The sequence below is a fragment of the Semicossyphus pulcher genome, unplaced genomic scaffold (assembly GCF_022749685.1).
Source record: "Semicossyphus pulcher isolate SPU_LCO1_2020_fin unplaced genomic scaffold, fSemPul1.0.p SCAF_21, whole genome shotgun sequence".
Taxonomy (NCBI): domain Eukaryota; kingdom Metazoa; phylum Chordata; class Actinopteri; order Labriformes; family Labridae; genus Semicossyphus; species Semicossyphus pulcher.
The window spans coordinates 1,398,835-1,423,703 of record NW_027211695.1 but is presented as its reverse complement, the minus strand read 5'-3'; the positions used below and the strand labels follow the sequence as shown (position 1 = coordinate 1,423,703).

Sequence of the window (24,869 nt, the reverse complement as noted above, 5' to 3'; positions counted from 1 at the left end):
AGCATGCCTACATTTGCTAATAAGCATGGTACAAAAATACAGATAAGGCTGATGGAAATGTCATTGGTTCTGCAGGTATTTGGTCATAAAACAAACTGAATTGTTGGCAATGGAGCTAAATAGTATGTCAGAGGATAGCTAAACTCTTATACAATTTATCCCGGAGGCACACAAAATTTTGGGCTAAGTTGTGGGCAAATCTGCCATTTGTGTTTGAGATTACACTGGATACTATCCAGTATTTATCATACTGGTGGCAGTATGAAAAATCATCAAAGCCCTAAGGTTTATCCTCTGTGGACCATGAATGTCTGCACCAACTTTTATGACCATCCATCCAGTAGTTTGGACAGTTGTGGTGGAAAACAGACTAACCAACACTGCCATCCAAGAGCCATGGACTTAGTGTGGCTTTATTATCATTATTTAAAGTTAACTGGTTTCATTGTGAGGAATTATTTTTGCTATGGTTGTGTATGTTTCAAAAAGCGAGATGAAATATCCCTAATGTTAAATAACTTTTGGAGGATGCTCTTCATCGCTCCAGTAGAGTTATGGAGAGTCTAGGACAAAGAGTACTGAAGCAGAACAAAACATCATCGAATAAACTGCTGACTGAAACTGTGTTTGAGCTGTCCTGATTTTAAAGGACAAGTACAAGTCTTCCAGAATGTAGTACTGTCCTTGGCCATGATATAATCAACAATATTGCGAATATGTCAATACAGTTATTTTGCTCTAACATGGCTGAAACCAAAACACTGCTGTTGTGCCAGCTATTAGTGATGATTTAATTCTCTAACAGCACATTGAAGTTAATTCTGATCATTATTTTCATTATAGTCATTCTGCCTGCGTTAGCTGAAATCAGTAGCAAACTGCACTAATCTGTTATATCGAAGCATAAGCACTTTTTTTTTGGCTCTATGCTAGCAATCTACAAAAGTGAGCCTAGATTTCACTCGGAGCTTCGGAAATTTATAATTTATGTTAAATTTTATTGCAGCATTATAAGTAAAAATATTAAATTAGTAACATATATATATATACAGTCAAAGATTTGAATAAAAAGACAAACGCTAAGACATAAGCTTGACCATAATGAAGGATAGGTTGAGCCTGTTCATTTCACTGACAGGCGTTGTTTGTTGTTTCTGCAAAGATTTGTTGTTGGCGTTCCTACGGTAATACTTGTTAATAGAAGAGCCCATCAACATTAGAGTGATGTGATCTGTAAATGATCCCTATTTGATCCTGAACTTTTCCTTTTTCATTCTAGACACAACCTGTCTGTTCAGTTTTCATAAAGTGCCTTCAGAGTTGTGCAGATTTAGTAACCCAACTCAGCTTGTGTACATATTTAGAAAGTTCATATTTACAGAAAGAATAGAGATGAAATGTTTGAGATGCCCTAAGGGTACTTAAATTTTTAAAGGAAAGTATTTGCATGTTGCCTGTTTTAGGGTTTTAGGTTACATCACTGCTACCGGTGTGAGAAAGCTTTCTCAATTTCATCACTCTTATTACGCCTCGTTATGAATGTAGAAATACACAGGGTGGACATAGTATCAAAAACACCTGTAATCATTATAACATAATTTAATAGATTACAAAAATATTTATTATCTTTGGGTTTGGTTTTGTTAACCCAAGTTGCCACCAAATTTTTTGAACCCTTAAGATCTCTATTAAAAGTTCCCACTTGTTTGTTTTTTTGGGTGAACCAAAAACTATGGCCTTAAAAAAAGCACAGAAAGTAAAAACAAATTATATATTTGAATCCTTATAAATGCTATATATTAGTCACAGACCTATTATAGATGATGTGCTCCTGATTTTATGTCCACGCCCTGTATTTTTTGTGTATTGTTGAATCTAACTTACTGCATTCTTAGAAGTGGTTTTGTTTCGTAGAGCCTACATTTTGTTTGCTTGGTTTCTGTCTCCTCAATGCAGAGGGCTGTGTTTATCTGTTAAATGTAATGAGTTGTGTCCATTCCTGGTTGTCTAGACCCTTGTCTTCATTCTGGCTCCTTCATCTTGTACTCGCTTCCATCCACATTCTGTAACTAGACGACATCTGACTCCACCACGCACTGCTCTGTGTACTCCTTCACCAGCTCCACGCTCAAGGTGTTGTTGCAGAAATCGGCCATGGGCTTCCAGAGCGGTGGGTCCAGGAACATCTGGCACATCACATGGCCCTTCAGGGTGGCAGTGTGGCGCTGCAGGTGGCACAAGAACTGCTTCCGAACCAGAGCCAGGTCTTTACCAAACATGTCAATGTTCAAGTAATACCTGGTTAACAAAAAAGATGTATTGGTCAGTAATACTAGAGTTAATCCGTACAGAACTTGTACTTTTATGTTATCCTGCAGCCACTATGTACAAAGGCAAACAAGGGGAAACGCTTTACAGCAGCCCAAAAGATTTCTGTTAGGAGAAATGCAATTCAAAAATCCCCTCCAGGCCTTTAGGGGGAGCACTAAGTGGAGCAGATTGATTGATTGAACCTAGCGAGAGAAAGACCAGTCAGTGAACTGGATTCATTTACTATTTATTGGGAACAGGAGCTTTGGACCTCCAGGAAATAGAGGTTGTCAGGCCTGGTTTGGGGAAATCAACTTGCCTGTTGTAGCCTGTTTGCCCTTGTTGCGTACTGTAAATATACGTTTTTGATACATTTTCATCTTTGGCAGCCCCCAAATGGAACAATCAAAAACTTAACTTACAACATCTGCCTGGCACTTAATAGGAAAAATAGATTTACCAGTCATCTCCAATGGGCACCCTGAAAGGGAAGGTGCAGAGGCTGGCCACTGTAGGGTTGGTCACATCATCCACCATCCAGTCAATTTCCTTCTTCAGTAGGATTGCCATGTTACTAGGCAAAGGTTTGAATGGCTGCCAGTCTTGAATGATGGTTGAATTAGGAAGGACTCCCTGCAACAGGTCAGTGGTCAGAAACATATGGTGAATAGCTGTTTGGTCAAGACGCACCGGAGCAGCATTAGAGGAGGTGGACAAAGGGGACTGGAGGTCTCCACTCAGGCCAAGCTCAGACAGACGGAGCTTGAGGTCTTCAGCTTTGAAGCGCACCAGCAGAATACCCTGAGGGGAAGAAAGGCCAAATGTGAGTTGACCAAGAAACACATGAATAAAGGACCTTTGTCTGCTATTACTGCTTGTACCTGCTTGGTTATGATGCGATACTTCTGGAAATCCTTTGGTCCAAGCTGATCATCACGGGTCAAGCGGCTTACTTTGACATCTGGGTACTTGGATTTAACAAGCTCTGAGCAAAAGCGCAGCAGAACTCCTGCCACACCCTTTCCCCTTTCCTGCGGGGCGACACGGAGACCTTCCACCAGCATGGTCTCCCCATCGTCGATCACACACACTGACTCCAGAGCAATCTGCAGAGCGTCACAGAGAAACAAGGAAGACAAAATATGAAAAGAAAATTCTCTCAGATGTTTTAGAGATTTGGGAACAAGAACTTGTTAATCAGAGCGTATAAACATTATTAGTGGATTGCTCTCTTCAGGTCTGGAGTGAGTAGCCCTCTAGTGGCTGTAGTTGTCCATGGGTTCTGTTTTAAAGATTATTTTTTGGCCTTTGGCTTTATTTACAGGACAGCTGAAGATAGACAGGAAATGTTGGGAGTAGAGAGTGGGGGATGACATGCACAAATGATCGGCAGACCGGGAGTCGAACCTGCGATCAGTGCGACGAGGACTGTAGCCTCTGTATATGGGGCGCCTGCTCTACCGACTGAACTAAACAGCGCCCCCATGGGTTCTGTTTTAATGCAAGTTCTGAGATAAAATGCAAGGCTGCTGTTTTGATGCTATACTGGACTGTCTTTTTGAAGAGGAAGCGGAGGCTGAAGGCAAAGCTCGATTTATTCACCGATTAACACCTTACACTGAACAAGACCTCTCTCTGCAGGGGTTTAGGATTTGATGACACAGCAATTAACAACCATATGCAGAGTTCTACCACAGCTACACAACCACAGCAACAGATACATCACTGTAAGCTCTGCAAGCTAACGGGGCCTACATTCACTAGTTTAGCTCACAGTTGGAAGGTGTGCAAGAGTGCTTTCGAGGTGGGGACTTTATGAGAGCTGTATACAGTCACTGAGGCCAACTTCTGAAAGCAAAACATTAAGTCAATACTTCCAAGATATAGGGCTGCTGGTTTGTTAAAGTCTTGTTTTGCTGCTTTCCCTTTCAGATATGCAGCTGGTGCATAGAGTCCAAATGATCACTCAGATTCTTGCCCACACTGGCACACATGGCAACATTTAATTAATGAACAGAATCAAAATTCGAGTTTCATCTGACCTGGGGTAACAGTGCGCAAGATTACCTGGTGGGTTCTAAAAGGGTCTGTTTTTCTACCAACTGAATATGCTTTAAGAAAGGCTTACCTTTTACAAACATGTCCATATTTGCGTGGAAGCCATAAAAAAACAAATAAGATGTACAGATAGATGTTTACTGACTTCCTCATGGACTTCTGCTTTCTTAATCCCATCGTCTAAAATACTATTCATCGAACTTACCACTTTCCCCTGTTTGCGGGCCAGTATGACAGTGCGGTTGGTCTCCTGCAGCCAGCTGGTATATCTTGTGGGCAGGTAGTCCAGGCCTCCATAGATGTCTTGGCTCATAGCCATGATATCATCAAAGTCCTCCTCAGTGGCCACAGTAAACTGGAGGCCTGTCTGGGACAGGGCCTCAGGAAGCTGGGGCATAGTCAGGCTGGTATCAATCTTCATCTTGAAACAACTGATGAGATACAAAGTGGAGGAGAGATTATTGTATATCACATTCATGAAGTGTCTCAGAGCTGGATGTCATTCTTTACTAGTCGGAAATGACTGTTTAACTCAAAACAGGAAACAGAAAACAGCTGTATTCACTCCTCACAGACTTAGCATCTTTGACCTCATTTTTACTGTATGGTAAAATTGTCTGGACACCATTCGACTCGCTTGGAACTGTTCTTTGGTTTTCCATCAGCAATAGTTTTAGATAGGACTAGGTCAATACTGAAGGCTGATGTGAAAACACTGCAGAACACTGATTGGTTAGAGGGAATCATTGTGACAATGTGACAAGGGAAATCCTGCACAATCCCTTCCACTTCTCAGTGGTGTGGTTAAGCGATCTGCGATAGAAACTTGGGTAAAGTTCATTCAGTGAATTAGCTAAAGGTTCCAGCCTGTGTTTGTGATGCTCTGAAGACACAAACACAGACAACACATGGCCGTTTCATGTGGCAGTGAATCATGGCAGTGACTAGGTACTATCTGCAGTGGATGACTAAGAAGAGAAAGTACTTGTATCAGTTCCAAGTGAGTACAGTCAAGTACAGCCAATAACATACTGTGCCGAAATGTGGCTTTAGTGTCTGATTACAACCAATTCAAGAATTCCTCTGTCGCTTAGTGTGATATAAAGAAAAGAATAATCAGATTAATGTCAAAGCAAAGTAATCCTTTGTATGTCCATACTGTGTGGCCTGCACAGAGGGGATGGAACATACTGTAAGCCGTCTGTGAAAGCAGAGCAACCAAAGTCTTTGATTTTAGAGAAGGCATGTCCTCGTTTAACATACGGGACTTTTTAAAGAGCAACTTCACCCTGGCTAATAATCAAGGGTGTTCTGAAATCAAGTAGTTGCTGCAGGCTCTGTCCACTCCATATATTCACACAGCAGCCACCTGACCTGAGGCTCAGAGTGGGATGCATCAGTGTTGTTGTAAAGTTGTCCTGCTGTGTTTAAGGTTTTGGAATTTCATTGCGCCGTTACTCCAAATAAAGTCAACACATTTTATAACTCATAAGGTGCCAACAAGTCACAACAGTTACTTTAGCATTCAACCAATTCCTGGCTAACATTACCATTATATAGTATCAATACCATTTGATGTTCCTATTGTTTCATGTGACACTATCAATTAGTTATGTTAGCTAGGAAGTTGTTGAATGCTAACATTAGTTGTAGTTTAATTATGATCAAATCTGCTATTTACCCTTAAATATGACTGAATTTGCTTTATCTTTAAACTATAACTGGAACAAAGCAGTACAACATAATTACAGCTTTTAAACTTCCCTCCATCAGAGGAAAATGGCCGCTGTGTGAATACGGTGAAGGCCACCACCACAAGCTCACAGTAGCTTACACTGCTAGCTCTGTGTTGTACTTGTGTGTGACCTTTTAAAACTTAAAATAGGCCATATTTGACAAAGACAAAATACAGGCTGGGAGCATAAAGTGAAGAATCCTAGGAATAGACTTCTCAACTTGGAACTGAAAAAGGAAACGTGAGTGAAAGTGATTGGTAGAGGAACGAATAACCAGCAGGAAAGAAAGAGAAAGACACTCCTGCCTACCCGAACACTTTGAATCAGCAGAAACACAATCATGGTCCCAAAGTAGTGGAAAAGCACACAGATGGCAGGGGCTCAGAAAGTGAAGTAGAAGAGACGGATATGAGAGGGCGTGTGGATGAATAGACCAGATAAGTAAAAAGCAAGACAGAAAAAAACAAACAACTAAAGAGTTGGCTAAAGAAAGCTGTGCAGTTAGCAAATGATTGTGATGCTTTGGATACTTGATGTCTGTTTTTGTATTCAGATGAGCTAACAGTCATTAGAGTGGGTACATATAAACTCCAGTGACCCTCACCCCATATCAGCGTTGTGGGCACAGGTTTTGGACTTAGGAGAAACAGGGGAATGAGGATTCAGGGGCCCTCATGTGCAGAGGGCCCATAAAGGCACTGTTCACACCTGGCATTAACACTATAATCTGGAACATTTTCAGTTAAACAAATGTCTGTACTGTGTCTGTACTGTGTCACTATATCCTACTGAATGAGTTAATACAATGGTGACTGAGCCAATTGCCTTCATAAGAAAGACTTCTCATTCGTAGTATTCTTCAGTATTACAAACTGGTGGCGTCCATCACCCAGCAGTGGTTGGTCCACCAAAGAGGGGACTCACCAAAAACATACTTTCAACCTTGTGGTTGTAGTTTTTTTTCCAAGATGTAGCAGTGCACTCTTCAGAGCCCAAACCATGATCTTTTCCTTAATCTCACCAAACTTTCAACAATCATTTCATACAAACATAAAGGTCAGAGTTTGGTAAGGTTTCTCCACCAACTTGGTAAGGTTAGAAAACGATCCTGCTTTGTGCAAAAATAAGAAACTATAGGTGTCTTACAGTGACCTTGATCTGATTTGATTTCTGTTGATGGACATATTTTGTCCATCTAAATTTCAGTATGATTGTTAGTTTAAGAACAGTGAGGTTAAAGTCTTAAGAAAATCTGCAGGTCTATTCTCAGTTGCAGCCCTGCCAACTATAAAGTTACAAGAAGCAAAAATCAAAGTGTATCTTTGTACATTGATGATCACAAAGACTACATCTTTACTGTTGGAAGTACCAATCGGGCGTGAGCTCTCCTGGAGGTTTACTCCTGTAGGCAAGAGAAGGTTAATATCAACTTTTTAGGTTATAGTTTTGCTATCTTATCCAACAAGTTATGAGAGGACCCAATCTGAGAAGACAAGAATGTACATCAGGCACACTGCACTCTGTGTGATGCAGGCGGTAAGGCACAAGCCGATAAACGTGGAGCCATTTGTTTATTTATTTCCTTGGTCAAACAAAGGCCAACAAGATTTTTTGAATGGAGTTTGGATCTCAATGCTGGCAGGCTTTTACAACAAAACATTACATGAAGTTTTGTTTAAGTTGAAAATAAAATCAAGTTGCAGTTCGAGTATGAGAGTTCCTTTTTCTAATGATTAGTTTTCATAATGAGAATGATGATTGATGATCATTATATAAGTTTATACGCATTCAGAGCAAGGAAGTGAGATCCTATCACTTGTGTGAATACCAGGTGTCAACAGAGCCAAAGCTGTGGATCAGGGGGCAGTCCATCAAGAAAGCCAATGTGCAGGGTCCTAAATTATGTGCTAGGCCGTTGTTTTTAGTCGACACATCGACCCTCTGAGCAAACATGTGTCACGTGTTAGGGATCTGCACTAAGGAACACAAAAACAAGATGCTTGTGAAGATTCTTGCATTTAATTCAGTTGGGATACATTAACACATGAAGCCGTACAGTGTGAGCAAATCAAATAAAACAAGCTTGTGCAAAAAGAAAGAATGCTACATATCATAAGAAGCCATACAAATAATCAGTGATACAATAGAATAAAATACAACAAAACATGATAAGTATCTGAAAACATACAGTAACATATACATAAGGTAGGACTGAGTGTGAAATGTCAAAAGTTTCTGAATATTGACTCAACAACTTTCACTGAATACTGACAAGCCACATTTCCACCAAGCAGTCCGGTTCAAATACGTTTGTTACTCATTACAACCAATATTTTCTTGGAACAGTTGTAGATGGCACCAAAAGAACAACTCTGTTCTGTGTTGTTTCTGTCATTACCCCAATGCTCTTGAGGTAACTAACACACTGACCTTGAATTTAAAGGTGGAGTTACAAACATGGCAGTTGCCACTTTTTTGGCAACTCGTGATTTTTTCCCAAATAAATCCCAGGTACACCTCTCTGTGCTGTGATTGGCTAGTACTAGTGCTTGAAAGTTTGGCTTTAGGGTTTTTTGCTTGGGGCTTGTCACGCTAATGCATAAACCTGCCACTCTTAAATATCTGATACATTGGGATGAACTCTTTTCAATCTGTGGAAGATCAACGATGTGCAGACATTTCAAATTTCAACAGTACAAAAAATGTTTCATGGAAATGCTGCTTAAGACTTAGCACACGAGTCAGAGTACTGCTGTATTGACAACAAAGTAGTGTTGAAGTTAAAATCGCCTTAACTGAGACCAGGTCATGACCAAGACCGGTGTATATAAAGAATGAGACAAACCTGAGACTGAGGTAAGACCAGGTTCAGTTCAGTTAGGAACCCAGAACTGCATGACATACTTATAATAAAGTATGGAAACCATAGTCACTCCTAAAACTGATTTGTCATATCCGTATTCAATAAAAACACCCACTGAGTGGTCTCGAAATTAAATCCAAAGTTCTCCTTATCTGAGAATTAGTAAAAATGGTGTGAAGACAAGCCAGAGACCTTGAAAAAGTGTTTTGACATCTGTCTCGAGACCAAGACAAATCAAGCGTCCTACAACAGTTGAAGAAAGACAAGATGCAACACACCTCCTTTCTTGAATGCCTTGCAGTCCAGAAGGTCAATAAAAAGACTTGGCCACCCCCTCCTCCCAAGTTTTCAGGCAGTACAGGACATGACAATGTGTCTTTTCCATAGCCCACCCCATGGAATCCAAGTGTCTCTGCCTATCTAAGGAGCATCAAGGAAAGAGAATACCTACACCTTATTCCCCAAGGGACCTGTGGCATATACCAAGGCAGTATTATGTCCTCGCTGTGTTTCTGCATTAGCTTTAACCTTGCCAGTTGGACATTTTAAATAGAGGTCAAGATGAGACGACTATGAGCTGTCTCCTCTCCATGGCCCTCATCTTCCCAATTTTTGATGGATGGTTGTAGGGACCAGTCTACGCTGCTGGGGATCAGCACGGCAAGGTCACCCCCTTTTGCCTGCTGCCAGGTTTACAATGCACCCAACCCCTATGCCTATCCCTGCAGGTGGTGGGCCCACAAGGCAGCGACTCCGCGTTGCTCATTCGAGCTGAGCCCGGCCGGGCCCCATGGACCAACGCCCGGCCACCAGACACTCACCAACGAGCATCCCCCCCAGGTCTGGCTCCAGGGGGTAGCCCCGGTCTCCCTGATCTGGGCAAGGTAGCTGTCACATGTTCTTGCCTCTTCATAAGGGGTTTTTGAACTGCTCTTTGTCTGGTATTTTCTCTGGGACCAATTTACCTTGGGAGACCCTACCAGGGGCTAGTGCCCCGGACAACACAGCTCCCAGGTTCACAGGGACATACAAACACCACGTTAAGATGGTGATTCATGGAGGGAGGATTACCATGACTGAAGGGGTTGAACCAAAAGATGGTCACACAGACAGAGGGCAATGTGTAATTAATCAGACAGAGCTGGTCCGTATTGAAGTAGCATACCAGGAAAAAGATCTAGATCCACATCTGTATTCATCTTCATAGTAAGATAGGCCAAGGTGGGACAGTTGAAAATATCAAGACCCAGAAGCTCCTAACAAAGCAATGACCCAGAGGCCAAAAAGACAGGTGTTGCCTTTATGGTGCCTGTTTGAGGCACAATCACATGCCTTCCAAGGATGAATTGTATTTCATAGTGAAGCAGGTAGGGCCTATGGAAGAGCAAGGCAAGCAAGGATCCACTGGAAGCTAGAAGACTTGGCTGACATTGGAAACTCTTGCCAAATGCAGGAAAGGCTAGACCCAAGGATAGCACCAAGTCACAAAACATGAAAGCATGTGACCAGACATTCAGCACCAGGTCACCAGGAACAGGGCCCAGCAGACCTCAGGTGGAGACGTCATTGAGGACTCAGCATACAGTGGTGTGGCTAAGCTGAAGAAATCAAGTAAAGAATATCTGTGCTGTACACCACCTCCCAAAGTACAGACTTAGAAAGACTATAAGAAATTTAAAAAAAAAATACCAGTGGTTAAAAGAAAAGAAGCAAAAGAAGCACTCAAGGATGGTCCTCCCAAGTAAGTAAAGTGATTTCAAGAGATGTCAGGACCAATATGCAGAATGTGGAGAAAACTTGTAAGAACTGCAGAGATGTTGCACAGACTCTTCGGGTGGTAAGACCTCTTGTTTGAGAATCCAAGCTTACAGAAGACAAACACTGGCCATGCATGGAATGCAGTAGTTCCATAAACCTGAATGAGAATCAGTTCTACTGAGCGTCTGAACTCGAATGCTTCTTTTCTCTCTGGTTCTGCTCTGTCATTTAACATGCAACACTAAAATGCAAGAAGGGGGACCTAGAGAAGGGTCAGAAGAGAGGATCATTTTTAGTGTTGCTTAGATATGTTGCCTCAAAAAAGGGGACAAAATAATGAAAGGTTTTACAGTGCTAGCTTAAATTTAAAACACAGCGTTTACCTCATATTTGTGATAACATGAGACATCCAAAGATGATGCCGGACACATGACAATTATGAAGTTTTGCTGTGGCTGCTTAATACTACAGGAGCACCATCAGAGTGCTGCTTTAGGGTAGAAAGAGAGTAACTGTCAGATGAATCGGGAACCTTAAAAGTTACATTCTTAACATGGATGCTGGATATTGAAGACTAACGACTTGCTGTGTCCATATCCTTCAATCAACAAGTATGACACCACTGAAAAGCCGGAACTCTTTCAAGTACAAGTATAACAAATATTATCTTTAAAAAATTTACCTTTTTCTAAACCTTTGTGGAAATATGTGTGGACAATTTGTACAAATCCTCAGGGACACCATTTGTGTGTTACTGGCTCTATTAGGGTGTTATAAGCCCCTTTTCACTACCTGTTAGTGTGTGTTAGGTTATGCACTGTCTTTTGATGCTATTAGAGGAAGGGGTTGGAGGGAGGGGTGCCAGTAAGTCCCTGAGGGGGCTTGTTGAGGCTAACACAGAAATGTTAGACATGTTCCAATAATCTATCAATGGGCCATGTGAGCTGAAAGGGCATTTGTAGTGAAAACACTGTCTGCCCACAGCGTGCACACACACACACACAGACACACACACTGTGGATACTGGTACTTTTCCATCATGCTTTGATGCCTTTAGATGAGGTGTCAGGCTTGGCCGGGTATTCGGCTCCTGCCAATGAGAGCGATGCTGTTTTGTTTTTGTGTCTCTGTCTCCCGCTCTCTCTCACACACTCATTGATTCACTCTTCTCCTATTCACTCTCTCACGCTCTGGCTTACTCTTCCTCTTTCTGGCTGGCAGCGAACTCCAAATGAAATAGGATTGGGCACATTGCAAAAAAGTGCCATCAAATGTGCAGATTAGGGCCTGGTATTTAAACGATGCTCGTGTTAGATTTGGAGGATTGAGTTCTGGTGTGGAAAGTCAGAACCAAACTCACGAAAGCATGCTCCATCCCCTAACCCTAACACTTACTGATGAACTGACCAACAAGTCATGCGGGACAAGAGTGATTGTCAATCACCAGAGGTAACTTTATGGGAATTAAATATGGTAATACTGTGTTTCTTTATTCACTTTGGTTAAACACAACCAGCAAATATTCACCCTTTCAGAAAACACGATCATCTCTGGGTTCATAACTACATCTGGAGTCTCACACAGCCCTGTTAAGCACTTTGTTAAAATGTGCCGCTGCTGTCTTGGCCAGGACACTCTTGTAAAAGAGATTTTTAATCTCAATGAGGCTTTTCCTTGTTAAATAAAATGCAAATAAAAAAATCTCTCTGCTTCCAGCTCCTTGAGGCTGACCAGTGCCTTGTTTGTTAGCTAGGATCAGTACCAGGATTTCTCTGATGGACTCATTAAACAGGAAGGACAAGGATTTGTTTATTCACACGATTTTACTTCATGTGATTTTTCTCAGATCAACTATATCTGATGTAACATCAGGAGAGTGTCAACACTGTGCAACCCAACCTCAAGGGAATCTTTCACTCTAATGAAAAACATAAACTCCATCATTCTTGTCTAATGGCGTCTTTGCATCGACATTGGCAGCATGTGCACAGCACCAAACCTTGCTTCACTTTGTTATGAAAACACTAATTTCCAAAGAGATCATTTATAAATTAAGATTTACCATTATTAACTCTGCACATGCCAAAAGGGAGATTGGTATTAGAGCCTCAACAGAAAGCATTGTCATGAAAATCACAACAAGGTGGTTGTATTTGGAGTATGCTGCCAGCACAGATTCATAGATTATCTTTCCCCACATAACTTATAGGAGCATCATACTGAACAGAACAGGTCTCTTGGCACCTGAATAATACAAAACTCAGAGGAACACACCATGTCTTCAGTAGATTATCCTGTTGGTCAAGTGATGAGAACATGGACACCAAAATCATTCATGTCTCCTGGGTAGATCCTTGGCTCCAGTGCTTCATGCCAGTAGGCTCCATGTTGACCCAAACACATAAGCATAGCACTCTGTTGCACGATAGCAGGCTCCATGTCATTTTTCCAACGTAGCCCCGCCTACACATGAAACAAACCATTGACACACAGGCACCAGAAAATGATTAGTTGGTGAATCTGTCAATCATCACTCTGTGCTTGTTGCCATGACAATCAGATAAGTGTGCAATATACTTTTACACTGTCACCTGCACAGGTGAGAAAATGCACATGCATCATACCTGAACATTAAGTATTCCTCTGCTGTTCAAAAGCTTCAAAAGGTTTTTGAACATGTCAGTGTTTTTGTTAAATTACATAAAATCACATGTTCTGATTATCTGAGGCGATGGCATGGTACCAGTACAGAGTTGTATACTGTACCAAACCCAAAAAGCTTTGATGCAGCAGAGACACAAACGTCCCTCAATCATAGACTGTATGGAAGAGGTGGACTCAGTCAATGCAGACCTGCATTCTTTATAATGGCCAGCAGGGGGCGACTCCAAAGGTTCGTACTCCAGTAAGTACATTTGGTTTAAAGCTAGTTTTCTTTTCTAGCCCAAATAAGCTCACCATATATACCATAGTTACTGTGAGGTACAAATGCACCTTACAAACAAAGCTAGCATTAGCTGGTAGCTTGGTGTTTGCTAAGCCCTTGCTCTTCTCCACCGCCACCCTCTCCTCCAGGATGTGGGACGTGTCAAAGAGTGCACGAATCCATGGGGGACATCAGAGTCTAAGTCCACTTATTAAATACAGTCTATGCCCTCAACAGACAACTTCTAGGCTGGCCTTCTTCAGAGAAGCAAGAATACATTTGTGAAAACATATTTTTTGTGTTTTGGGGAAATGTATGTATATTTCACAAATTGAAGACTTGATGTGCATGAGTATGACTTTTATAAAATGGTTTGAATAGTGACAACCACAGTCTTTATAATATCACAAGTAATGTCATAAGATCAATCACCTCTAACATTTATATATCAAAAAAGTTTGACTGGTGCGGAGTGTGCATCTTATACAGTGTTCCTCTAACGTGTTAAATATTTAATATTGAACTGTCAAACACAAGATGACCTTTAGAGCCATTAACCTTTGAACTTAGCGAATCTGCAATGGTTTATTTATCCTCTTTTTGTACCCCTCTGTTCGAACAGATTTTCATCTGACCTGATTTAGGTCAGGCCAATCATAACCGTTTATCAAGTTTGGGGTTGGTTTAATTGCCGTCAAGGTATTTTCATGAACCAAGATGGCTGCCACTGATGTGGAATGTTCTGAGCCTACCAACTCGGTCAAACCCTCTACCGCCTATGATGTCATAAGTATTCTGGTTTCTTGTCTGTAGTCGGAGTACGATTGACCAATCAGGATAGAGTGGGCTTTAGAATGGGGAATGCTATCGGCTGAACTGCAACCAGAACCCATTGTCTACTGCCTGACAAGGGTAGGTAGGTAGTATTGTTATGGTCAAGTCATTCAATCGGAAAAGCAAGACGCTCCGCCTCTGGCACGCTCTCTGAAGGGTTTGAATGTATTAGACGCGTTGTCCGGTGGAATCGAGGTGCTACACGGCTGCATTACAATGACGAGCGGTTAGTAAGGCAAACAAAGAGCATATTATTAATGTCAGAACGGCATTTAAAACAGAGATGATGCTGTTTGACATCAATCTTTTTAAAGTGTGGTTGAGAGATGTGGATAAATTGGGACCAACCCGCGGTGTACTCAAGTGTTCATCCATCAGCTACATCCATTGTCAACTCTCTGACTAGATGTTTCCTCATAGGTCAAAAGTCAACAGCGCACAAACACATATATACTGTATGTTCACCCAGGTTAAAGGTAACACAGATTACCTTCAGTAATTTGACCCCATGAGGTCATCTCTGTAGTAATACACACAAAGGCGTCTTACAGCATCCCCAACTGTTCAAGCCAAAAAGACTCAGCTAGTTAAATATTGAAGGTTCTTTATTTTTACGTTGAATGATTCTTTTACATACAGGGTTTAATGTTAATTTAAAGTTTAATGTCGTGTCATCAAGGTCATCAGTCAGAAGGTCTGTATCCTCGGCTGGTCCTGGACCAACCAGTGAGCAACAAATGGCCCATGTGATGGGAGGTGTTGTTTCTCCTACAAATAAAGAAACATTATATTATGAAGTTTGACATTTGTGTTTAATAAAACAACAAATAAATATAAACAACTTAGTTTTGATTGTTGCTCTTACCTCAGTATGAACTGGTGAGTCAGGCGGCGTCAGAGGCAGCGTTACTTTCTCCAAGCGTCCACTGAGCCACTTCAGCTAATGTGCTTAAAGACTGCCACCTGTATAATGTAGCACTGCTCATGAATAATGAGTTACCTGACGCAGGATGCATAATTCACAACAGGGTAGGATACGCTTACCAGGTGCTGCAATCACCTGAAGGCCTTTTGACAAGATGCTACGCCACTTTGAGCTCACATCAGAGTCACCATACCACCAAAAGACAATGACACACTGATCTGCCTGATGGAGGTTTTACATCACAGTGTTTAAAGTATCCATAGTACTGTTGAAAGTTCACCCATTGTTTCAAATGGCCAAACACCCACCAAGAGCCTTAGATGTCCCTACTCCAACCCTGTTTTCATTGTTGGAACGTCATCTCAGGTTCCAGTGTCCAAACGTGTGTTTCTGCAGCTGGCGTACCTGAAAGTAAACACTTGAAGCCGATGCTATCGCCTACTTACAGCCTGCAGCTCACTACAGATCAATGGAAGCTACCGCCGAGAGAACACAGTGTCCGATCCTCATTACTAACCCAACACAAATGTAATTCTGCCTTCAACTCTAAACATCTGGATCCTTCCAGGCACCTCGATCGTTGCTTCCAGTGCCTCAAGGGTTTAAACAATAACATCAGGCTTACACCGCTAAGATCGACTGTACGGGGAGAATCTTTATACAGCTCACCTGTTTACATTATATTAAGGCTAACAGTTCATCCTAACGTGTACATTTCTTACAGCAGCTGCAACCAGACTCTTCATCATTAATATTTGAATGTACACAGCGACATAGTTGCACAAGTCAAATCTGCAGGTCATGTGACTCTCTTACAAAGAGCTAACATATTAACATGAGAGGCTCTTTGCCTCTGTGATTATAGTTTCAGAGATCAGGATGTGACGGGGGGCGGCTCAGCGAGGAGAGAGGGATGTGACATGGGCTGACAAACAGACGCAGAGAGTGGAAATACATATTTTTGGCAGATGCAATCTGTAAGCAGCTTTCACTGCGGATTCACACGGGCGCTATTTAAAGGGACACTCCAACAATTTGGGGAATAGACCTTTTCACTTTCAGATTGATATCACTCTGATATTTGTCTATTTACTATCAAACAACAGCCAGTTAGCTTAGCATGAAGTGTGAAACAGCTAGCCTGGCTCTGCTAACGAAACGTGAACAGGTTTTTAACTTGTTTGTTTGATCCGCATGAAACTAAAGAGTAAAATAACTTGTGCCTGATGGGACAGCCGATCAGAGTGTTTCCTCGTGTCTCATTCTTCTCTGACTCTTGTCTGTCACATTTATAATCATGTCGAGAAAATGAACAAATGTTCTGATTCGTGGACTCGACCGGAGCTGCAGACGAGGGAACATTTCTGCACTAAGTGAGGACAAAGGTGTGCAGATACATTTTAATCCATGCAGGGATTTTTTTAAAGAAGGAACTGTGGATTATATAAGTGTAATTAACCGAGGTGAGCTTTCAGAGTTTAATCAGTGCGAGAAGAACGTGCCAAAACTTTACATCTTAGCCCTGCTGGTCCCAAAGGCTCTGTGACAAATCACTTCATCCAACACACTCGGTACTCTGTAAATAAACTCTCCTCTCCCTCTATCATAAAGAAAAGATCAATGTTAGCTTTTATTTGTTTTAGTCTTTATTAAAATGCTTTTATAAACCGACCTTCATCAAGATTGCTTTTAAATCCTCTTATTCATGTCTGCGTTTATATTTAATCGGTCCTGTTTGTTCCTCTGTAAATCTCTCTCAATGAGCTCTGTGAATAATCTGACAGAAGGAACCATTCTTTTAGTACATGATCACATCTCTGGGTACAGTGACGCACCGCTGCAGCAGTGATTGATCCTCTTCATCCTGCTGTGATCATCATCATCCTCATCGAGCTCAAGCAATCAGTGAAATATCATCTATAAATAATCTGTGTTCACGTCGAGGTTAAAGCAGCGTCTCCTGTTTACATCTGTGCGATCTGATTGTGCTGCAGGACGAGCGCATGTTAGCACCGTGCATGTTAGCAGCTATAAAATGAATGAGGGTCAACGGGGGGAGGAGGCTGGCTGTGGGGGAGGGGCGGGGGAGGGTGGGGGAGGGGATTATGTGTGCGTCATTATACCCACAGAGAGACAGCTGTGGAGGGGAGGAGATGACGGCCTCCTTTTCTTTAGATTTAATGTTTGCTGCGTCCAATTTCAGGTGGAGGTAGGTGATGCATCACGCACACACACACACACACACACACACACACACTGAGCCCTGTTTGACTTTGCAGTAGTTCATCACGAGTCGGGTCGCTCTGCAAACAATAAAACTGCTCATGCACACTCTCACCTTCACCTCCTCCACTTCTCACCTCTCCTTGCCTCCTTCAATTTCAGCCCACCTCCTCCTTGTCTCCTACCTCCTAAATCCTAGCCTCATTCTTCAGCTCCTCTTCACCCCCTCTTCATCCTCCCTACCAACCCCCTCCTCCATAAATCTGCCCCTCCTCCTCCCCCTTGTGTCCTCCCCCCGCCCTGACTCTGCACTGCAGCACCTATACACTCATTAATCTCCAAGGTCCCCTCAGTGCGACACAATGAGTGTGTGTGTGTGTGTGTGTGTGTGTGTGTGTGTGTGTGTGTGTGCGCGTGTCCCTGAAGAGTCACATGTTCTATTAAAGGCAGATTTATACTCTTACACTGTGAGATGCACATTTCGCTCTCTCCAACATGCAGAGCTGCAGCTAACAGATTCATCATGGATCAATCTGCTGACGGATCCATGACCAGTTTATTTATTTGTTTTTGTTAAAATCTTCAAATATTCACTTCCACAGGATGTAAAGAATCTTCATATTTGAGCAGCTGGTTGAAAAAGCAGAGACAGGCATGTTGAGGACGAATAAAGAACGTGACCTCGGCCTGCTTCATGTAACGTGCGTGTCAGTCTCATGCGAACACACTCTCTCCTGTCAGCCTTTAAAACACTCTCATCGTGACGTTCAGTGACACTGCTCTCCTCTCCTCCTTATCACTCATCACGATGTTTCGTCCTCAATCATGTCACCTTGTTCTTTTCTCCTGCTAGAACACAGACGAGCCAAAGAGCCGCGCAGAAAGCAACATTCAGTACTTCTAACCTGAGCTGCGTTTTTACATCTTATAGGGTCTAAATTCCTGTTAGGTAGTAAAAGTTTTGAAATTGCTCCAGTAGATTTTATCAGCCAGCAGCAGAAACAGCGCTCTATTCACTCTGTCTTTAGAGCTGCCAAACTCCATTTAGAAAACCAGTAATTTAACCTCACAGAACACAGGAGCTGCAGGTCCTCTGCTGCTGCGTCGAGTGATTGTGTTTTTGTGTTATTGTGTGACTTTGTTGTTTTAAATATTTCATCCAAGTCCAACACAATATGTGTGTAACACACAATAAGGCAGCAGTAGAGCAGCAGCTCCTGTGTCCTGTGAGATAAAATCAGTGTTTTTCTGAATGGAGTCTGGTGTGTGTGCAGAGAGCGATGTAACGTCTGTGTGTGGTTAAAACAATCATCTTCCTCTGTAACAAAAAGGTCTATCTCTGTAGGGATCCTTTCTGTCATGTTGTCACACACTTAGAATAACAATCTGAGCCTGTCAGTGGAAACAACAAGAACTCTTAGTGGACGACCTTTGACCCATCAAGGATTATGTTGCAGCCATTACAGCCTGTTTCACTGCTGCAGGATGAACACATCTACGGGAGACATTTAGAGCCTGATAATGTAAAAATAGAGCCCAGGCGTCCTCTTCAGGGACATCCAGTACTTTACCAAATCTTAGAACAGTGTATAGGAGGACGTGTGCAGCAGATCTGTGTGTGATACTCATCAGATCGTTTCAGACAGAAAACCTAATTTCAGTGCAGAGAAACACGTTAACAGCACGAGCATCAGTCAGACGTTCACAACTAAAAACTACACACAACCACCACGTCCCCCGTCTGTCCCTGTCTGCACACAGACAGACAGAGAGACAGACAGACAGACAGACAGGGAGAGACAGTGTGAGTCAGTGTGTTGACAGAGGAGGAAGAATAGGATGTCCATGTTGTGCTTTGCTCCTCTTTCTCTCCCTCCATGATTAATAGAATAAAGCCTCCACGCTTTCAATCCAAATACCAAACTGTCACAAGACATCACATCACACCAAACTGTCTCTCTCTCTCCCCGTCTCTCTCCCTGTCTGTCTCTCTTCAGCAGCTTTTACAGCATGACAACAGACAGTATTTCCCACAGGAGAATGATCAGGCCTTTAATTCAACTTTATTTAAAATCCAACGATGATAAAAACTGCATCATCCAGATTAATTTCACTGAAGTCTACATGATAGAAAAACATCCCCACACTTTCCTGCTTTTTGTCCAAAACCCAATAACTTCCTGTTTCCTGTCATGTGACTGCAGCTTCACTCTCAGCTGTGATGTTACTTCAGCGCCAACATGGTTTTAACAATCAGTATCAGATCATCGAGATCATTGAGCGGCAGAGGAGGAGGAGGGCTTTTATTTTGAAAATCAACACACAGCATGCACAGAAGTCGATCCCTGAACGCAGCATCTCTAAAATAACTAAATAAGTTTATTAACGAGTCGCCACAAATCAAATTGATCCGCCAAAAACCGACATGTTCTTTCAACACTCGAATACCACACACAGGATGTTTCCTCTGACACCTGGCAGCACGTCCTCCTCCTTACGAGTTCGGCTCACGTCAAACGTTCACAGGTTGTTTGTTTGTCGCATGATGAAAGATTTAGGCTAAAATAAACCTTAATTCAAGAACCTGTTTGAGAGACACTTTGTGCCTGTCCTCAGTGACTCCATCGCTCTTCTTCTCCTGTTCTCCTGTAATAACCAGCGCTGCCACTAGAGGCCTCCACCCACCACACGTAGATCTGACGTTGCACGGCCCCCGTGAGCTCGGCCGGCTCTCCGTGTGTTTACAGGGTTTCTTCTAACACTGTTTGTTAGCAGTTATAATGTGATCACATGTCAGAGGCTGTTTTCAGTCGGTCTGCTGCCCCCTAGTGGCCGCATACTCAAAGACTGCAGCTTTAAGAGGGACGTTTCCTCGATCTCCCTAACCACAGAAACAGCTGATAACACCTGTGCATTACTGTCACCTGTTAATGACATCATCATGTTTAATGTAAATATAATCATCACATGTTACAGAGCAGCAAACAACCAAAGACAGTGCATCAACACACTGATCAGTAATTAATAATCAATGATCCGTCCCTGCTCGGCCTCCATTTTGTGCTCTCTCTCTCTCTCTCTCTCTCCCTCCCACTCTCTCCCTTTTTCCCTCTCCCTCTCTCTCTCTCTCTCCCTTTTTCCCTCTCTCTCTCTCCCTCTCTCCCTTTTTCCCTCCCTCTCCCTCTCCCTCTCTCTCTCCCTCTCCCTCTCCCTCTCCCTCTCTCTCTCCCCTCTCTCCCTCTCCCTCCCTCCCTCCCTCCCTCTCTCCCTCTCTCTCCCTTTTTCCCTCCCTCTCTCCCCCCCCTCTCTCTCCCTCTCTCCGTTTTTCCCTCCCTCTCCCTCTCCCTCTCTCTCTCCCTCTCTCTCTCCCTCTCTCTCTCTCTCTCTCCCTCTCTCTCCCTCTCTCTCTCTCCCTCTCTCTCGTGTCCCAGTTCTGTTGGGTTGAAGGCCTCGTGGTTTTTCAAGAGTCCAGATGGTCGGCCAAATGGAGTGTTTTCACATGAAGAGAGAGGAGCGACGGCCCACAATGCACTGCAGCTCAGGCTGAGGAATGGATGCTGATACCCGCCTGCAGATCTGCCCCCCCTCCCCCCACAGCTCTGTTTCAGAGGGTCATGCCTGATGGAGACGGTGATGGAGTCACAGGAGACGTAAAGAGAGGCTCATATGTCCACTTCACTCTGACCAGCAGTTCTTATATTAGCTGTGGCTGTTAGCCAGCTTAGGTGCTGGTTTGTTGACCCTTCACAATAAAACCCTTATGTCCAGTGTCCTGACTTCCTCTGCCCCCCCCCGGGTCAGAGGTCAAACTGTCCACTTGTCCTGCACGTCATGAGGACAACACTAAAAATAACAGCTTCCTGTCAGCTTCGGCTGGACCTCTGAGAGTTAGCATGCTAACTTTAGCTGCACTCACAGTGATATTACTGGGCTGAATGTAACAATGGTTACGAGTGATTCATATGCTACATGCTACCTTCATTAGCATAGCGAGCGTCAGTGATGAACACAGCGTAAATATTAATGTGCAATCTCAGCTCTGTCAGCAGCTCTTCAAAATTTTGATTTGATTCAGTTGATAAATATGCAACGGCCAGTAAGACTTTCAAAATAAAGCTTGCTGAATATGTGTCAGGTTAAAGGAGTGAAATAATGAAAGTGTGGCTGTTTAAAGGGCCACACACCTCAGAGACGATGATGACAGAGATGCACCAGCAGAGAACCCCCCCCCCAGAGCATTCATGAAGTATTTCAGATTTAATCATTTAATCAGTCACAGCTGGTGTTCTCTGTAATCCATAGAAGCAATAATGTTTGAAATTGGCGCCATTGCTGTGGAGAAAGTCGTACAAACAGCTCGTGGTTTCGCCCATTCTACATTCCTACAACACCCAGCATGCATTGCGCCCCTCCCTCTGAAAGGAACGTCCCAGCGAGAGACGCTGGAGTGAAATACGACCGTCTCTCTGCAGGCGACGGCTCAGAGCGGGACAGAGTCTGAAACACGACGGTGGATCGTCTGAAACATCTTCAGGTCTGCAGTCGACATTTCAAACCTGACGATTCTGAACGAGACATGACATCAGAGGCGTCCTAGACTGAGGAAGTGTAGTTTAGCGAGCTCCCTGGCCTCTACCAGATGACGCGTTTTTCGCAGTCTGACTGAAGAGCTGAATTTGACATTAATGTTATCGTTGACATCAGTTATGCGAGTAACGTAGCTAACGTGCTTGACGTATTTACCGTCTGTGACCTCGTTAATGAACGTGCTCACATGCCCACATCATGTGAGTAACGTTATCACTGATGTAACGTAACCCCCACACGTGTTCACTGATATGTAACCCCACACGAGTCTGTCTGAGATACCTGCTCACTGTGTCGCCCAGGTGTGCTGTGTCACCTGAGAGACAGAGGAGCTCATCTTTACTCCTGCTTCTCATTTAACCGTTAGCTCAGGGGACTGGAGTTCTTCTTTTTCTTCTTCCAGCCTAGAGATGCATTACTGCCACCTGCTGGACTGGAGTGACCGCAGCGAGCAGAAAGGAGGTAACTTAAAACGTCCGTCAAGTCTGACTCAGTTCCCTTCATCAAGGAGCTGCAGAAATGTAGCATCATTAGCAAACAAGCTTTTATAGAACACGAGGAATAACGGATCAATCAGAGCAGGATCTGGTGTTGCTGAACTCTGGATCACGGTGTCTCTAACTGAACCCTGAAGAGACGGCGTCGCAGAGCTCGTCCTGAGCCACATCTATAGGAGGACGCTCTGTTACTCTGTCAACAGATGTGTAACATCTGTTCTACAAAGATCAACATCATCAGTTAGTCTATCAGAAGAAAACTGAGGCAGCAACAGAACAGGTACCAGGTCCTGGTCCTGGTCGTCCGTGGTCTTCTGTCCTCACTCACAGACTAACTATCGATCACACAGTGCAGCGTGAACATGAAGTGAACACATCACCAAACTGACTCGTCGTGAGACGGCTCTGACAGAAAGCATCTGTTGTTTCACCGCCTGCTCTCTGCGTCCTGTTTCACAGCATCAGAAACATCCACAGATATCTGACCATGCAGACTCCACAATCATGCTTTCATCAAACTTTATTTAAACGTGACAGAGAGACAGAGTCTGTACCAGACACCGACAGAGAGGAGAGAGAGGAGGCACTCGAGAGAAATAAGATTTAAAACTGTCCAATCAGAGGGGAGCATTTACTGGATCATTATTTAAAATCAGATGTAACCTGGAGATACACCTGTAAGTAAAAAGTGTTTGACTCTACAGGAGGAGCTGTCTCAGGGTCAGACTCAGGATGTCTGAAGGTTAGATTTTTACAGACCAGCAGAAAGAAGAGAAACAGAAACACAGCGATGTGTCAGGTAGACGTCACAGGTGACACATCTCAGGACGGCAGGCTAACAGGGACACGCAGCCTGCCTGAACAGCAGCTGTGATCCTGAACGCCGAGAGGACGTCGTTCATCAACAGAGACGTGAAATGAATGTAGATTATTTAAAGTGTTTACAGACAGCAGAGCACGAGACGTTCGATGACAGTCAGAGAGCCGGCCGCTCGTCGAGGATCAAATATCACTTAATGAAACTGTTTCATGTTCAGCTGACTGACAGGCCGCACTCATGATCATTACCACCATATCTATTGTGACATCATCAGTCTGCTGATGTGACATCATCAGCATGCAGTTACAGTGAACATACATGAACACCTGATATCTGCAGTAATAACAGGATGGAGCTCTGCAGGATGCTCCGGGAAGCAAGAGAAACGGGACGACCTTTAGAGGACCCCAGACCGCAGCTTTACCACCATCTGCCACCCGATAATCAATAACCAATAATCAATCAGCTGATTCAGCTGTTTTATCAAATAAACACATAAAGAGGATACATCTGCCTGTGTGTGTGTGTGTGCGCGCGTGTTTGTGTGTACCAGTGAACATATATGATGCTGTAATAACGTGTTCACACTGTGTCGTCATCAGAGATCCCAGCGCGCGCCCATCAGATGAAACGGAGGCTGAATAATCCCGCACGCGCTCCCTCTCTCTATGAGCGCATTAAACGCGTTACATAATCCCGCACAGATTAAAAGCAAACAATATCATCAGAGCGGAGGCGTCACGGACTGAAGCGGCGGGCCTGCACGCACCGCACGCGCTGCTCAGCCCGCACAGGCTGTCATAATGATCCTTACAGGAGCGCACGAGCCTCCTCCGCTATCTGACCGGCTGTGTCCGCTCTGCAGCGGGGCTTACCGCGGGAGGTGTCCGGCCGGGGGGGTCCTGCTGGTCGCTGCTCGGAGGATGGAGACGGTGAGGCGCGCGAGCTGCTGCACAGTTCCGGTGATGAATGAGAGGACACAGACCGGCTCTGATCCGCTCGAGGCTCCGCACGAACCACAAGCCCCGCCCCTCCCAGTCCTGACGTCAGGCCTCCATACTGGACTCACTGGAGCGGCTCAGCATCACCGCAGCCCTCCCCCTCCTCTGTGTGTGTGTGTGTGTGTGTGTGTCGGTATCAAAGGGACGTGCTGAGACTACAAACCAGCTCCAGCAGCAGCAGAACACCTCACATCGCTCTCTGCTCTCTGATTCTGCATCAAAATGATTTAAAGGATGATAAAAATAAACTGAACAAACACTTTCAGGCTCAGTGAGGATTCATGGAGCCGCGCTGACAGCAGAGAAGTTCACTGCCCGAATCTTCAGATCA

General features: G+C 43.6%; 1 protein-coding gene across 1 annotated transcript; it reads right to left on the bottom strand.

The window, feature by feature from the left end:
- Positions 1–851: 851 nt before the first annotated feature.
- nat16 (N-acetyltransferase 16) lies at positions 852–24,490 on the bottom strand. The gene is made up of 5 exons (XM_069672601.1): positions 24,413–24,490; positions 4,574–4,799; positions 3,192–3,416; positions 2,771–3,111; positions 852–2,298 (listed from the first exon to the last, which is right to left on the bottom strand). Exons 2-5 carry the CDS (start codon positions 4,787–4,789, stop codon positions 2,070–2,072), a joined length of 1,011 nt encoding a protein of 336 aa, XP_069528702.1. The 5' UTR covers positions 4,790–4,799; positions 24,413–24,490; the 3' UTR covers positions 852–2,069.
- Between the last annotated feature and the right edge of the window lie 379 nt (positions 24,491–24,869).

Excerpts from the sequence above, each read along its gene's own strand:
- nat16 (XM_069672601.1), bottom strand. The coding sequence starts at position 4,789 with ATGAAGATTGATACCAGCCTGACTATGCCCCAGCTTCCTGAGGCCCTG. Across the intron at positions 3,417-4,573 it reads CCCGCAAACAGGGGAAAGTG|ATTGCTCTGGAGTCAGTGTG; the intron begins GTAAGTTCGATG and ends GACGCTCTGCAG. Across the intron at positions 2,299-2,770 it reads GTGCCCATTGGAGATGACTG|GTATTACTTGAACATTGACA; the intron begins GTAAATCTATTT and ends TTTGTTAACCAG.